Source organism: Pelmatolapia mariae, linkage group LG22, assembly GCF_036321145.2.
Source record: "Pelmatolapia mariae isolate MD_Pm_ZW linkage group LG22, Pm_UMD_F_2, whole genome shotgun sequence".
In the NCBI taxonomy this organism is placed as follows: Eukaryota; Metazoa; Chordata; class Actinopteri; order Cichliformes; family Cichlidae; genus Pelmatolapia; species Pelmatolapia mariae.
Window position 1 is genome coordinate 15,329,922 of NC_086245.2, and position 16,940 is coordinate 15,346,861.

General features: G+C 40.4%; 2 protein-coding genes and 2 non-coding genes across 4 annotated transcripts in view; all 4 read left to right on the plus strand.

The window, feature by feature from the left end:
• Positions 1-112: 112 nt before the first annotated feature.
• Positions 113-1,811, plus strand: LOC135932694 (GTPase IMAP family member 8-like). The gene is made up of 2 exons (XM_065470284.1): positions 113-692; positions 985-1,811. Exons 1-2 carry the CDS (start codon positions 113-115, stop codon positions 1,809-1,811), a joined length of 1,407 nt encoding a protein of 468 aa, XP_065326356.1.
• A 4,742-nt stretch (positions 1,812-6,553) lies between these two features.
• On the plus strand, positions 6,554-6,625 carry trnah-gug (transfer RNA histidin (anticodon GUG)). Its single transcript has one exon. It is a non-coding gene; the product is annotated as a tRNA-His (tRNA).
• A 317-nt stretch (positions 6,626-6,942) lies between these two features.
• Positions 6,943-7,014, plus strand: trnah-gug (transfer RNA histidin (anticodon GUG)). Its single transcript has one exon. It is a non-coding gene; the product is annotated as a tRNA-His (tRNA).
• A 2,039-nt stretch (positions 7,015-9,053) lies between these two features.
• ptk2aa (protein tyrosine kinase 2aa) overlaps positions 9,054-16,940 on the plus strand; it is a 64,779-nt gene continuing 56,892 nt past the window's right edge. Inside the window, exon 1 of the mRNA XM_065470762.1 lies at positions 9,054-9,131. The gene's annotated coding sequence lies outside the window, so the exon portion shown is untranslated. The remainder of the gene's footprint in view (positions 9,132-16,940) is intronic.

Sequence of the window (16,940 nt, forward strand, 5' to 3'; positions counted from 1 at the left end):
AAACGTACTTCCGGTATTGTAGGAGTCTGATGAACTGTCATATTCAGAGAAGACACAGTAAAGAGAATAAACTGCATTGTGTTGTCTCCAGCAGGATCCTGGATGATTCAGGATGGCTTCAAGTCCAGACCTTACAGTTATGCTCCTGGGAAATACAGGAGTTGGGAAAAGTGCTTCAGGAAACACGATTCTGGGATATGATGCTTTTGAGTCCAAACCATCCTTCAGATCTGTGACCAGGAAAATCAATGAAGCAACTGAAAGAGTGTTTGGGAAGCAGATCTCCATCATCGATACTCCAGGAATACTAGACTTCAAGGAGGAGATTGAAAGGTGGTGTCAGGATCTCCTGCGGTCCTCAAGACCTTGTCTGTTCCTGTTGGTGATCAGTGTTGGAAGGTTCACAAGGGAACAAGAGAAGGCTGTGAGGGAGACAATTTCAGTGCTCAGAGTAGAAGACGATGGGCTGGAAAAGAGCTACATACTGTTCACAAACGGTGACGGCTTAAAGGAAAAAACAGTGGAGGATTTTATCTTTGAAGATGATGAAAGTTCACTTCCAGACATTGTTAAAGAATTTAAAGGGAAGTATCACCTGTTCAATAATGAGACAGGAGAAAGGGAACAAGTGAAACAGCTGCTGATAGTGTCAGGACACCTTCAAACAACAGATCAACAATCTCAACTCTCAGGTATCATGCTGGCTTGCATTATTTGTCAGATAACCTCTGTGAGTTACTAATATGAATTGTCCAAGTGGGTTTTAATGATGAGCATAGTTCGGCAGATTGGCTGTCCCAGAGGTGAAGGACATCACTGTGTACTTCCTGTTCTGTTCTATAAATTCACTTCAGTTATGTTGAACAGGCACAACAGTCATCTAATTTTATTGTAAGATAAAAAGCACACAGTATCAACTCTGAAACTATGAAAAGGTCATTTTAATGTCTTTCGTGTTTTTTATTTATGTTCTCCTCCCTGCAGGTGCTAGCTGTGGGGCGTTTGGCAGACCGCGGGATACGAGAGTCTTCCTGATTGGTCTTCCTGAAGGAGGGAAGAGTTCAACAGGAAACACCATCCTGGGATGCAAGATGTTCAGCACAGACTGTGACTTTAATGCAGTCTGTACTGAGATTGTGTCAAAGTCAGCAGAGGTGGAGGATCATTGGCTGACGGTGGTCGACACCCCAGGATTCACTGATGAAAAATTAACTCCTAAACAGCTGTACATGGAGCTCACAAATACGTTTGTGAAGGCCAGTCCAGGTCCACATGCCTTCGTTATTGTGGTCAAAATAGGCAAGATGTCCAAAGCAAATACCACACTGCTTCAAATATTGCAACAGCTGTTTGGCAGTGGTGCTAAAAACTACGCCATGGTACTTTTTACTCATGGAGACAAGCTCAAAGGTCAGTCCATTGATGAGATGATTCAGTCCAACAGATGTGTGTCTGAGCTGGTCTCCATGTGTGGAGGCAGATTCTGTGTGTTTGACAATACAAAGAGAGGAAACAGACGGCAGGTTCAGACCTTGATGAATGAAATAGATGACATAGTTAAAGCTAATGGAGGAGGACACTACACCTCTGAGATGTTTCAGATGGCTGAGACGTTCATTAGAGAAGCTGAAAGAACTCAGCACAGTCAGGCAGACAGCAACGATTCCCCACAGCAAACAGCACAGAGGCGAATGCTGCCTTTCTGTCAGAGGCTTTGGAAAGACAACTGCAGCAGTTTTCTGGCATGTTTTTGTTGTTGTGGAAGCACAACGGACTCAGATGATGATCAGCAGCCGTTGCTTCAGACATAAATCTATGATTGCATGACAGTAACACAAAATACCACTCAGTTAGGGATCGCACCCCTCTGTTGTTAATATTAATAAGTTATTACTAATCACACAAGTTTTCTTAGAAGAAGTATTTGGTTTCTGCCTCCCCGACAGAATCAGTTTCCCCTGTGTCGGGAGCACGCATCATTCTTGATTTTTAGTTCACAAAAACATCTTACAATGACTCCTGAAACGTTGGATTTTGTTGTAACCCACAAACTGAACGTTAACGTCAAGACGCTCATCTTTCACTTTTTCAGTAAACTAAAACGTCACTACTTCCACGTCTAGTTGTTGGAATGGAGCCAGAGTCAGCTGGATCTGCTCTTCCTGCCCAGCGCGCGCTGCCGAGGCAGGGTAAACAAATTCTGTCTGGAATAACAGCCTTGGCACGACACCTGCATGTGTGGTATCAACCGAAACATCTGAATCTCAGCTAAAAGCTCACATAAACCATTTCTACATCAAACCATTTCTACATCCAACTATCACAGCAAAAACAAGAAACAGTTAAAAGACTAGTTACGTCATTTAGCCACCTTTGTTGTAGCGTTTTTGTTAAATATTAATTGTGTCGCGTGGCGCACAGACAGTTTGCTATGCTATATGCTATAGTTAATTAATTAAAAAGAGGGGTCAGTCGTGCAGTTCGGCCAATAGAAACCGAAGTTACAGCCTGTTAGAGTTAGTTCAAAGGGACAGAGGGCATTTAAACTGACAGTAGAGCAAGGAAAAAACAGCCCAGTGTTCGTGAGAGTGTGGGTAACCCTCCAAAAAAACATTTTTAGGCATGTCAATGAAGTTAAATAATTTCTGCTGTTCAAAAACCTTCAACTGACCAACGCGCCAAAATGTGCCAAGTGCCAAACCACCTGATCATCTTTCACTCTTTCACTTCAGATGCATCAGTCTTTACACAGATAATGTTCATATGTTGATCACTGTGTTTTTGGAGTTTATTGCCTACTGAAGCATATTTGGGTTTTATGCAACAAAATCCAAAAATAAATTAGGTGAGGAAGAAAATCTACTTGTTCTATGTTTCCGCCTCAGTAACTTTGACACAGTAATCTGCAGTAATGTTTCCACTTCTGATGAAATCTCACAAGTGTTAACTTTATTTTGATACCAAGATTGTTTATATAGAGTTTGTAATGGCAGAGAAGTACTGCATTCATTTTGAACATGTCAAACAGGTTTCCTTTGACAGAAGCCTTTCTTTCTTTCTTTTAACATGAATGTGTCTTGCTGTGTAGAGTAACATTTCAGTGGGTTTTGCATTAAACTTTGGTACTGCGCTTACAGCAAAGTAAATCTGGGGGGGATCTCTGATACCAAATACCTGAGCTCACATTTAAACTTATGAAGTCAGACGGGTGCATAGACAATACACAGCTGAATGTGATTCACTGAACTGCTGGAAACTGCATTAACAAATAACTGCAATCCTTTTAATTGGCCCTAAAACTAAATCCAACCAGCTTATTTACAGGTCAGGGGCATTAGCTGACAGAGAAAAGTCCATTCACACTGATTTTATGACAGACATCGACTTCTTCCATCTCAGGAGTATTGCCGAGATGTGTATTCCCTGAGTCAGCGTGACTCTGGAAAAACGTCTGTGCATTCATCTCTAACTGGAAAACTGTACGGCTGCAGACTTCAAACCTCCCAAACTCTAAACAAATAGCAGAGAGCACATCAGCCCAGGTTTGCTACTCACAATCCCACAGAGCTGATTTTAAACAACACCATGGAACGATGAGTTAGAAAAAGAAACTGCCAAGCACACATTTAGCCAACCAGCGATTAAAAACACGGCTCAGCCACACACACACACCAAATTCTTTATCAGTGTCACATCAGCATTACGCTTCCAAGTCTGTTTGCTTTTATATTTTTATTTTTAGATTGTGTTTTTCTAAGTTTACGTTTATTAAGATGGCCATTACCTGCAGGCGTCACAGATCTTTACATTTTAACAATACATTACAAATTAGGCCTCACATCAGGGTCAATGTTGACAACGTTTGTGTAACGTTAGCTTGATGGACTATCATTACTACACCACACACAATATTTCAAATTCATGTTGCCAATTTTAACAGTTGTCAAAGGTCAGACCATAATCCAGTTTCACTGGTTTCTTGTATTATATGTATTGGTGACAGGTTCTTGTACAAAACTGTTCTTTTGAGTGAACTGGTTCTTGCTTTGGGGAATAAAAACCTTCTGTCTAGTAAAGTATTCATGTCCATCTGTACTGAAAAACCTTTTTTTTTAACGTAAAATGTTTGGAATCTTTGTACTAGTAATATTTATAATAAATACAAGCAAAGAATAAAGGAAACTATATTCTACAATTAACCAACAAATGCCGTTTTTTAAAAATCCTGTCCTGTCTAGCAGTTTTTGCCAGAGTTACAATCTGAATCCACTGTGGTGCATTTTGCTGTTGCAAGAACAGCCATAGAGTCTCTACAGGCTCCTCTGGTTCACGTGACTCATTTACCTGCTTACACATTTTTATTTGTATATTTCAGTTATTACATTATATCTGGTAAAGTATGCCGATGTGTAAGGTAAGACAGGCAGAGGGGAGGAGGGGGAATATAAGACAAGGATGGAGTACAAGTGCACCTGCTGCACCTGTAAGAAAAACAAAAGCATAAAGTGAAGTGTAACAGCACGGGGAGTCTGAGCAGGTTTAACTTCATCTGTCTGATAAACGGACGTCCACATGACCGACAGTGTTTACACTTAATATTTCTGCTTTTGACCAAACACCCTGTACATGATTATAAAGAAGAGTCAACTTTATTATTTCAACTAATATATAATTAAATTCAAACATTTCAACTGAAACAGTCAACTAGAAAATGGACTGACACAAAAACTTTCTTATTGTCATGTGCAGTTGCTTTCACCGCAAACTTAGGTACCAAAACAACAAAGATGCAAAAGTACAGAGAACAATATAAGAACACAAAGTCTGAGTTACAGGAAACACTGTGGGGCTGTGTACAAGGGCACCATAATAAAATATAATAAATAAAGATTGAAGGGCTGTGGTCACTAAGGAGAAAGAGACTACAGGGCTAGAACTAGAGAAAGAAACTGAGATAGATGAAGCGTGAACATCACTTCAGGGAACTTCTTCTCTTCCTGAACATTAACCTTCTCCTGAAGTTGTTCAGGGCATCTTTAACTACTTCCTGTCTGGATCCGTGTCTGTGATGGTTTCCTGCAGGCATCACTGATGCTGTGATGACATGATTTCTCATTTGTTCTGTGTTCTTTGACCTCCCAAGACCTGGCGTCCACATATGTGGACATCACATTTTGCGTTGTCCAGACCAAAATACTAAATGTTGCTCTACAAGAGCCTGATATCCACTTTTGAGGACATTATACTGCCACTGTTCTATCAAAATTTAAAACAAATGTCCTCTTATGTGGATCTCATTTTTCTCAGAAACAAAAATCAGGTAATTCTTTGTTTTTACATTTATCAGGCCCCAATCAGCCCAAATACCAAAGAGAAATTGAAAATGCGTGCCATGAAAGAATTCGAGCGTTAGCCTCAATCAGCTGATTCCCATAAACCCACAGAGCTGATAGCATGATGCTAGCTCTGACCTCCGACCCTGCAGACAGAGCACAGCTGTGCACAGATGTTTGTGACTGCGCCATCAGTGAGGACGCCGCGTGGAGACGTTTCTGTCACAGGGCTGATGCTGCCGTGCAGCGCTGACCACACAAACAAGGACATGGAGACCCCGCCCCCTCTGCAGCCTCTCCCACCACGGTAAAGGCGGGGGAGGCAGTCTCTACACTTTCACCTGAAAACCTAAATAGTACCATATAACTTTGTTGTTTTCAAAACTTGTGCATAATTTTTAGAAATGTACGATTTCTATTTGCATTTCAAGTTATGAAAATGATTCGTTAAACATGTTTGTGGGTTTTACAGTAAAAAATATAACTTTTTTCTACTCGGATTTTGAATTTTTTGTCTGAATTTAGATCAACTGTGCTAATATAGTATACCAAAATGAAAAAATAACTCAAATTTCAGATATTTGAGGTTGTGCTGAAAATAATGATATCAAACAAGGCAAGAAAAACATATTTTAAAGGTGAAATATAGAGGTAAAATCAAAAGTAGTCAAAAACGGCCAATTATACCCTGGACCCCAGAGGGTTAAAACGGCGAAAGGGCCTGTGAGTCTGACCGGTGAGCCCACCGGAGAGATAAAGGTAATTATTGGAAACAGTCTTGTGGTTGTTATCCATGAGGCACGTATGCTAACACACCCCAAACTCGAGACAGAGCAACACACCTGCATCGTTGTATGCCATGCCATCACCTGCTTGTCAAAAAGAATTTATTGTTGGGTTTTGTTTGTTTGTTTGTTTTACCACTGAACTAGCAAACGTGAATTTATCTTTACAGCTACAGAACTTTCTGCACTGTAACTCGTGTAGAATGTTTCTTACTTTCATTTTCATTAAGAGTCATAGATTGCACCATAGTCATAGATTAACCAGTAACAGCGTAATGAGAAGAAGACAATGACACATGGCAACAAAGTGCTGAGCCAAACTTGTAGAAATTCGAGACGACAAAGCGGTGAGATACATCAAGATGCGTTCCAGAAATCAATCTTCAGGTTCTGAACAGTGCGGTGACAATCGCTCTTCACCCTCAGAGGTGGCGTGCCGTGATCGTATAGTGGTTAGTACTCTGCGTTGTGGCCGCAGCAACCCCGGTTCGAATCCGGGTCACGGCATTTTATTCATAATCAATAGGCGTTTTCTTGAGGAAATTTAGGCAACATCTTTGTTAAATTCATAATAGAAATAAAGAAAGAAAAGATAAATCACAAACCAAAACACGTTTACAATCCATTGGAGCATGAAAGCAAGTTACACACTAATGAACTTCCACCCGAAACTCTCCAAAAGTTGATTCTGTCCATCTGGACCCGAAACCGCACACTTCAGTTTGAAGGGTGTAAAACGGCTCCTAAACTTCTTTTTAATGTCGGGGTGACGATGCCTCACAATATGTCACACCATTCCTACAATCAACCTTCTTAGGTGGCAAGCCGTGATCGTATAGTGGTTAGTACTCTGCGTTGTGGCCGCAGCAACCCCGGTTCGAATCCGGGTCACGGCACACGCTTTTGAAGCAAATATTATCACACACTGTAAATCAGTAACGGCGGAGAGACGGCTTTCATATGAGCAAGGTACAAATTGTACATTTAGCAAAGCAAAAGTGAAACAAGGCTCTTACTATGTACGTGTTTGTGTGTAAATACCTTGCGTATTTTATTGTGCCACCACGTCGGTCGTTCATTTCACATAACAAGAAGCTTTCTGAATTACTTGCATATATAAAGACCGCTTACTATTATATGGAATTACCAGAACCTCTATTCATTCCACTTTAGAGCTCCGTGGTTTATTTTGCGTGAATCGTCCGTATTGGACCACCTTTCAATCATAGATACCCTTTTATGGCCATAGAAACAACATTTTTTTCCCTTTCAGATCCAGAAGTCACTGTAAACCACAAGTGAGAGAACATAAAACATATGAAATATCAATTAAAGCTAAATATACTGTACTGAAATTCAAAACCTATATAAAATCCCAAATAAAGTGTAATAACAATCACTGACCAGCAGATGTCGTTTGTGACCCTGTGTATAAAAGCAAGACGCACACTGTAAACTCATTAATGAAGTACTGGCATGATAAGAAAGACTAATGGGCCAAACCTTGTTAGGTTTGATTAATCAATCAGCAGGCCCTGACACAGTATTATTTGCCAAGCAGACACATGCGTATACAGTCAACAGCCAACACCTATTGCAGAGGCAAGGTGGGCACCGGGATTATAGCCCAGATCTCCGAGGAAAAAAAGGTTCCAGATTCCTCCACATCAGCTGTAGATTTCACTGCAAATTTGTAACAGTTTACAAAAGTCTCTAGTCTCGGAGTTTAAAGAGGGGCTGACTAGTCTGGTTTATATTGTGTTTGTATTCCTGCACCAAGGGTTTTTTTTTTCTTTTTGTTTGTCTTTCTCAAACAAATGGTCTCAAATACCCTGCTTGGCATTCTTTCACAGGAGTAGTTGTTGGTTTTGAGGTGTCTGTGGAAATACTGCATTATTATGTAAAGTGGGTGCTGTTTAGGGAACCTTATCTACTGGCTATCTACATTAGCACAAATGCATGTACATGTGGAAGGACCCATTCTTTATAATGATAATGACATTTACTACCTTAAAGTGGATGTGCTGTGCTAATTTTCAACTGCATTGTTTTCATGGACTTTAGAAGAAACTCACAACTCAATATTGATGTTATTTATCTTATACTGATCTTGGATCAGGTCATCATCTGTCTGTGACGGAAAGTTGTTGACTTCAAATGGCATTATAACCCTTCCCAGACTGATGAGCGCCAATAGTCACTCCTATAATATCAATGCTGATTGTGTATACACACACACCAACAAACTGCCAAAACCTCTGCTTTCATAGGGGCTTATTAACATTTAATAAAGTGCATTTAAACACCAACGCCTTTCTGCTACTTGAAACTGGTGCGTTTTTTGTTAAATAGATAAGGACACAGTGTAAAATACAGGTGTTGCTGTTTATGTGAGGTTTATGTGAGGAATTTTCATCCCCCCCCCCCCCCCCCCCCCAAAAAAAAAAAAAAAAAGTTCAAATACTTCAATCCTATGAAAGAAATAAGGAACAGCATAACAATCCCTGCTTAAGGAGGTAACATTTCCATGCTGATGTTTTTGTCATTAGTACAGTTTTTTAAATGTAGGACATCCAAAGTGGAATTTGTTACATTGCTACTAAGAGTTACTACGCAATTAAGTTAAGGGATGTTCTAAATGTTCTAAACCTGGATACAACAAAGCGGCTACATTTGTAACATTTTAAGTATCTACACATTCATTCATTCATTCATGGGTTGCTGGTTTGTGTGCCTGCGGGCAGGCTTTTCCTCCCCTCGCTCTCCCCCCTCTCTCTCTTTTTCTCTCCCAGAAGCAGCCATATTGGAATGCTGGATGTGGAGAGGGGAAGCAGGAACAGGCGACGAGAGGGAGAGCGAGAAGGGGGAAACGGGCTGGAGCGAAAAAAAAAGCTATCTGAAAGTCCTTCCAGCTCTACAAGTGAAAATAACGGATTATTTACCGACCCTTCACAGCTTCTGTCGCCGGTAAAGTCAACTCAAACCTCTCGGACGTCACCTGGAACAAGTCAGCGTGAGTGATGTTGTGTTTTGGGGGGATTATTTCAACAGCTAAAAGATATTACGGGAGATGCAGTTGGGTTACCGTTCAGTCCTGGCTGGCGCTAGCTGTTTCCCTGCCCCAAGTATTTGGACTAATTTACTCACTTATTATTTGGGAAGTACCGGATAAGTTAGCTTAGCTTTAGGGCACCGTAACTAGGACATAGTTTACCTTTCGCTAAGTTGGAAAATAAGGTGACCTACTGCCACCAAACTCGTCGCCTCGGTCACATGGATTGAATGTAGAGTGTAAGTTACGGTAAATAGTTGAACCGGATTAACCTACATTTATCTCCAGAATTACTTTACGCATTTGTTTGTCCTCATTCTCCCGGATTCAGCTGCTGCTTTACCTTGATTGACCGAACTTAACTGAACTCACATACTTTCCACCTTAAAAGAACACTTATGTTTCGTTTCCTCCTGTAATAGTGGAGAAATTCATAATAGTAAGTTTTTCTCAATGTTTATTGGACTTATTTTATAAGATTTAAGATGTGATGTGACACGACTGCAATTCGTTTTTTCCCGTTAACCAATAAGCTAATGCAGCATAACAAGGGCAGAAGGCCAAGAGCTATGCAGGAATATACAGCCATTCATTGCTTACTTTAGTGAATAACAATTTTTTTGATAAACAGTTTCAGGCTTTTCCCTCAATCTAAGTGCCAAGTTGTGTCTTATTTTTATCTTACATATGGGATTTGTTCGTTTTCTTTTAACTTTATGTAGCTTTAAATTGAAAAGTGTTCGTTTTGATGGTTGTTAATCAGAGAAAATAAGATATTTGAGAGCATTGTATTGACTTGTAACCTTTTTTGGGCTTCTGGGGACTTCTCAGAGAGTTCATGAAGAAATGATCAGTTAAATCCATAGAAAATTCACAAAGATTAATTTTGTCCCTATATTATGAACAGTCATTATATATGGACGCTATGTGTATATATAATAGGGGCATAAGCAGTCAGTGTAAAGTTGGACTAACTGTCAAATGCAAGTGAATCACCTCAAAACAGCATACTCCGTTCTTTATGTTCCCAAGTGTGAAAGAGCTGCAGTGCTGAGCTTGCCAATCCTTCATATTTCACATGCAAGAAAATGCTAATGAATTAAAGTATCCTGAGGCCACTCAAGCTTTAAACCAACAGTATACTAATAAGCGTGCAGTCCTGCATATGAATATTTTTCAATCTGAAGCTCTGAATTGTGTACTAATAAGATCCAGGGCTCTATATTGCAGTTACATTACAAATACTTTTGGTTTACTTCTTAATTATTGAATATTTTGATTCTTTAAATTCATTTCTGTCCTCTTTTACTGACAAACTGATTTACTTATTCACATTGTGCATTCCTGGCATTTGAATAATGGCTCTTCTGATGAGATAAAAGTCGTTGCCGGGACGACATCCTGCAGGCACTACCTCCTACACCGCAACAGGATAGTTTTAAAGCTTGTCAGATGCACATTTAGTTCATAATATCATACGCAATTGGCTGTAAAATAAATTTTCCTCAGGTTTGATTGTGAATGAGACCTCTTTGCCAAGCAGCTTATCCACCCAGTGGGCTTGTATTCACTTAGACTCCAGCTGCATTCATTCAGCTCCCTCACCATGACCTAAGTGCTTAACCACTTGAATAGTGGTCTTAAGCTGCAAATCGGTATCTACCACAATCAGTTTTTGTGGATATTTGGGAGGCAGATAACACGCGAGTGGGTCAGATGTGAAATCGGTCCGATTTGATTACATTAAAATTCTTTCCAGTCATGCTTGCTTGAGCCATGCGGCGATAGAGTCTAGCTGCTGTCTACTAATTTGGCATCATAAGACCAAATCCATTATCTCAAGTAGAAACATGTCATTACACTCAGTATGTGAAACGAGTGGAAAACAACGCTGTTTTTCTCAAAATATCTGACATATTGAACCTCCTCTGGCTCTGGGAAATTTCTTGATATGGCACTTTAGGTTGGCTCTCAGCATTTATACCTTTGACTGCTGTTAAAAAGTTACTGCTTTCAATTTTTTTTCTTTTTTTATTGAAATGAATGAATGCACTTTTACAGAGTCCAATAAAGGCTACACCTTTTCTGGCTTGAACCTTCTACAGCCTGGTCTACAGCAGGCTAATACAGGCGTGGCAGTGGTGTGTGTGTGTGTGTTTCTGTGTTTCTGTGTGTGTAAATTGCGGAGCAGTGCAGGAGGCCTGTATTTATAGAAACACTTGACTACACTCAGAGACCTTACAGCAGCAGTGTACCACATTGCAGAGAGCTGTACTGTCTTTTCCTCTCCTGCAAGGTTTGTGCACTCTTTTTAGTTGTGGTGGGGTGTGTACTGAGTTTTGAAAAGGTTCTTCATACCGTCTTTGTGTTGCACTAAAATCAGTTTTAGTCTAGGCTGACTGCAAAAACAGGCAGACAAGACGGTAACAAAGCTGTCAGTCTCGCGTCTTTTAAATTGCAGTGCGTAGTGCGACTCATAAGCGATAGCAGTCATTGCAGACACACATTGTGCATGTTGAGGTATGCAGAGTTCCTGAATGAGAGTGTGCGTGTGTCACGAGGAATCAGTAAGACTTAATGAAGTAATCTGAGGAGAAGGGGGGGCGTTGGCGACTGTGCTTGTTTCATTGCTTGGTTTGGTCCTTTTTGAATAAGTTGTACTGTTTTCCTAGCAGACAGGGTGGCCCTCTTTTTTTCTTGTTTTCCTCCCAATGATTGGCTGCTTTGTACCTGCTGTGTAAATATATGCAGCTGTGGCAGGTCTAAACTCCTTTTCCACACAACCTGCGCAAATCAACGATTCCTATTTGCAAGCTCACGTCAGGAAAGAAAAAAAAACAAGAAAACGTGTGTGTTTAAGTGTCCCGAATCTGTAAATTCAGCTTCTGTCTTCTCGCTGAACTTATTCCCTTGCATCCTGCATGTGGTTTTAGCTGTGAAGGAAAATAAGTGTGTGTGTTGAGTGTTTGCACAGGAGACGAAAAGAACAGTCATTCCCTTTACTTGTGGATTGGCTGCATTCAGGAAGCAGACCCCACACCCCTCCATACACACACTAAGAGCACTTACTGTACATCCTAAAGCATGCTGTGTCCCTCAGGAGCTCAAAGGAAAACGCCCTCTTCCTCTCAGAAGCAGGAGGACCACTCAGACTCCAGCTGGTGTTTATGTGTGTGTCGTTGTGCGTCCTTGTTTGTGGGTAGCTTTTTGCTTTGATCGCGATTACGATTGCTCAAGAAAATGCAGATAATTGTCTTGGGTTTGTCAGTGAGAAATGTCTCTGTAGTCCCTTAAAAAGTTGGGTTTGAGAAAAGTGTGTGGACATTCTCATGGTTAAAAATGTATGTTTGCTAAGCTTACAATGCCCAGATGGGGGACACCTTCTTCCACCTACATGTGAAGGCATGTGGATGGGTTTGTGTATTGTCTTAGCAGAGTGTGAGCGTGTAAATCTCTGCCTGTGCAGATTTACACGCTCATATAATCACTGTTAACAACTATTGGCTAGTGGCTATGATGTGACTGGTCATGTTTTCCTCATCAGTCTGCTTATAAGATTAATTATTTCCCCTATTGTTCTGGATTTCTTTAGTTATTAAAACACAATACTGTGAAGTTGAGGAATTTTTTTTATAAATTTGTGAATACTGATCTTAAGGAAGCAAATGTTGGAATAGTGCCTTGATTATTCCATCTGTTTAAGACTGTGGGTATTTTCTTATGAAAAGCCCCAACAGCTAACAGATACTGTGGCCCTGAACCTTTCTACAAATTCTCTGACAGAGGTTGATATGAGAATGCCAATGTCCGAAACAGCCAAAGGTATCATTAAACAGTATTTAACCTACCTGCTCCCAAACATAGCATCTCTCTGGTGTCTGAATGTGGCTGTTTTCTTTGGTAGTGCAGGTAATGGGGGGGAAATTAGGGTGCAGCGGTGGTAGCATCCATGGGCAGCGTCGAACTCCCCGTCTACCTACAGAGAGTGTTTATTGTCACATGATGGCGAGTGTTAAAAACAATGAAGTGTCAACTGTAGCCACTGTCTGTGCTTTGCATTCTGTGTTTTTTAAAATCTTTGTACACAACGTACACAACCGCAGTGGCATAAATTAAGCATAATAGTCATTCAAGGTACTGATTGGGCGTCCAGTGCCCTGCCATCTGCGTGCTCTATCAAATCAGCTTTGCCCCCAATAAGAACATGCATATTTTCAGTAGTGAGAACTGGACTGTCTTCTGCTGTGTGTTACATGTGAGAGAGGAGCGCTTCAAAGAGTGTCCTGCCTTGACATTTTCCAGGAGTCATGTGTGAAAACGACTGCTGTCACATAATCTTCAGCAAAGCATCCTGTGAACAGATCGTGACATGGCAACACTTAGACAGGGAGCCACAACATAAGACCGTGGACAGTTTTATCGTCATCTGGACTGAGTTTTAGAACCGTTTAGCACCGTCCACATCTAAAAAATGTTCTTGCTGTGCGTCACTTTATAGCTGGTAGGTGGTGACTAGTGGATATCCTAATGTAGCTAACGACTGCTCCTGTGTCTGTCAGCGTCACTGCCATTTGTAATTGCTTATAATGGCTCTTCTAAAAGTTTAGAAAAGTTTAATGTGGGATCCTTCCCCTTTGCTTTGCTGCTGGCTACTACACATAACTGAATGTCATTGACATCAAATGTTGTCTGTTTGCTGCTAGTCATTTCTTGTGTGGATGCTCCATTATAAATAACATTGTGTATGTTACATAGTACAAGTGAACTGGTTTATTGACAGAACTGAAGCTCAGTATGTTTGCTTTAGTATGTCTACGTTTGCACTGCACTCCAAGTGTAGTTTGCTTGCTGCAGCTGAAACTTGCTACAATGGCAGGAAGTGACATCATAGTTAATGACTTGTCCCTCCTAGGGGCATGCACACACAAGGACAGTCTCACACACACATACAAACACACACATACACACTTGGAGTGAGGTACCTTCGGTCATGCAGGTCACTGGTGCAGCATGTCAGCTAGTGATGAATGGAACTGAAATGCAGTGATTCCCTCTGGCGTAGAGATGCGAGTGTGTGTGTGTGTGTATTTGTGTGCCTGCGTGTGCACAGTTGAACCAAAACGACTCAAGAAAAACTAATAACTGTTCTCACATTCCTTTAATTTTCCTCTGAGCTGTAACTGAAGTGTTGAAAATAACAATTAAAACCACAGATATTGTGAATCAGTTGCCCCTCTCCCACTTGGTGTGCGTATGTGTGGTGTTTGAGTGAACAGTGTAATTACACTGCAGTGAGTCAGAGGGGGGAGAGAGAAAGAAGTAATTGTTGGGCTTTGTCATATAGATGGAGAGAAAAGATGTGGGAGGAGGAGAAAGCTGGGTGGAGAAGACAGTACATTTTCTGTGTTTGTGCATATATGCAGAAAACGTGACCTTTTTTCTACTAAACATCAACCAAAATATCTTCTTTTACCTTCATATGCAGGATGTTTATCTTCACATTGGTGGGTTTCTCTTACCTCCTGCTGTTTGGGTTTATTTGTCCAGTTATTCATTGCTCTGGTATCTCGGGATATGTTTCAAAGGCCACTTCCTCTTCGTTCAAGCAATCGTTGTCGATAGTTACATGAGAAAATCAATACTAATAACACTCATCTCTGCCGTTTTAAATACAAATGGGGTTTCTGGCAAGCGGTTTGGATTACCAGATTGACTGGAAACAGGGAGAACAGCTAATGTGGCTACGTCTACAGGAAGGAAACAAAAACCTGTTTGGTTTAAACATCAGAAACCGTCTTTAACCTCCTAGGACCTGGCGTCCACATATGTGGACATCACATTTTGGGTTATTTAGACCAAAATACTCAATTCTGCTCTACAAGGGCCTGATATCCACCTACGAGGACATTATACTGCTACTGTTCTATCGAAATTTTAAACAAATATCCTCATATATGGCTCTCATTTTTCTTAGAAACAAAAATCAGGTAAAAAAAAACAAATCTGGTAATTCTTTGTTTTTATATTCATCGGGTCCCAGTATGCCCAAATATCAAAGAGAAATTAAAAATGCATGCTGTGGAAGAGTTCGGGTCTTAAGAGGTTAAGTATACTGGCGTGCAGAGTGTCTCAAAATTTTCTAGAAAGCGAATGTGAAGGTCCCAAACAAGTGTGTTGTTTCCTGATGAGCAGTGCACTGTAAATGGTAATCTTCAGATGGCCACCTTTATTCTTCAACTCTCTTAGGCAATTTTTAGCCCTTCATTTGTGCAAAAATACAATTTTTCTGTCTGACAAACTGTGGAATAATTGGCATTTTTCATAGAATCAGCTAAAGAAATGGGAACAAATGATGTGTTTTGGGGGTGTTAGTAGCAAAGCGCCAAAAAATAGTTTATCCTTTGAGCCAGTAACCTTTGTTAATCTTGAATTGTTGGTGGCATAACAAAAAAACAAACAAAAAAGCATTCCTCTGAAAATGATCAGGTACACGGACTGGACTAAAAAATGAAGCACCCAATGTCCAAAGGAAAAAATTCAAAATACCTTCAGAAATCCCGGAGAGCTATTCTTCAAATCCACCTTAAAAAACAACAACAACAACAACAACAACAAAAAAAACTATAAGAAAGCCTACTAGATGTCTGCTTAGACATAAAAATTGAGGGGTGGCTCTATACTTTTGCACAGTGCTGTATCTGTATCACAGTGCTGGAGGTTTTCTTTTGGTCCCAGGCTAAAACATTTGTTTTCTATCCAGGAAAAGCCCTAAATACTAACAGATCCAGATGTAATGAATATTTTTAAACTTTTTTATGTCTGATTTTTGGCTAAGAGAATGCATGTGCACGAGATGGCTAAACAATTAAATAATGTCTTCATCGTGTGTGTTACAAGACACGTATGCTGTAGTGTGGTTATTATTTTTAAATGATTCTCCCTTTGCTTTCCTCTTCATATTGACACATGCATAACAACATCCCTAAAGCTCAAGTAAGCTCAAGAACTTCAGTTTCCTTTACAGTGAAAGCCACACACGCACTGAGAACAGGACCAAAGCAGTCTTCAGTGTCTGTTTGGCCAATCATATGATCTCATTTGTTCGCTAGATCCGTGCACAGCCACACACAAACATTAAAAAAAACACAGTCATGATGGATTATAAGGGGAAACACACAATGATGAGCAAAGAAACACCTGGATGAAAGCCATAGGTATGACATCACACTCAGAGGCTGGTATGCTACCATAAATTAGTGTGGCTGAGGTCAGATGTGGGTGTGATCCCACAATGTCTGCTTGTGGGTCAATGTATATGTGTCTGTCTGTGAGATTAGTCACCAGCAGGCGCACTCCGGTAACAAAGGTTCATTGAAAACTTGTTTGGAGGCTGTCTGCCTCTCCCTCTTTCTTTGTCTGGAAAAATGTTTTTGTCATTATATCAGCAGTAGCATTGCACAAAATACTTGGAAAGCCTTTTTTTTTTCTTGTAGCAGATGGGATCATTTTGCTGAATAAAATCCAGCATCATAGACATTTAATGGCTACAAAGCACGCTTTATTAGACCACTAAAGCTGCTCCTTTTGTGTCATCATATGGAAAAATTTGGAGGTGATACATGTATTTGAAGGGTTTTGACTGTTGACATTAAATAGGGGGTCATTTCATCACTTGTAAACCCAGAGGGTAAAATAAGCAGGGAAAAAACACGAGTAGTGATTCTCAAATTGTGAGCTTCATGCCCCTAGTGGGACATGAAGGTACTGCAG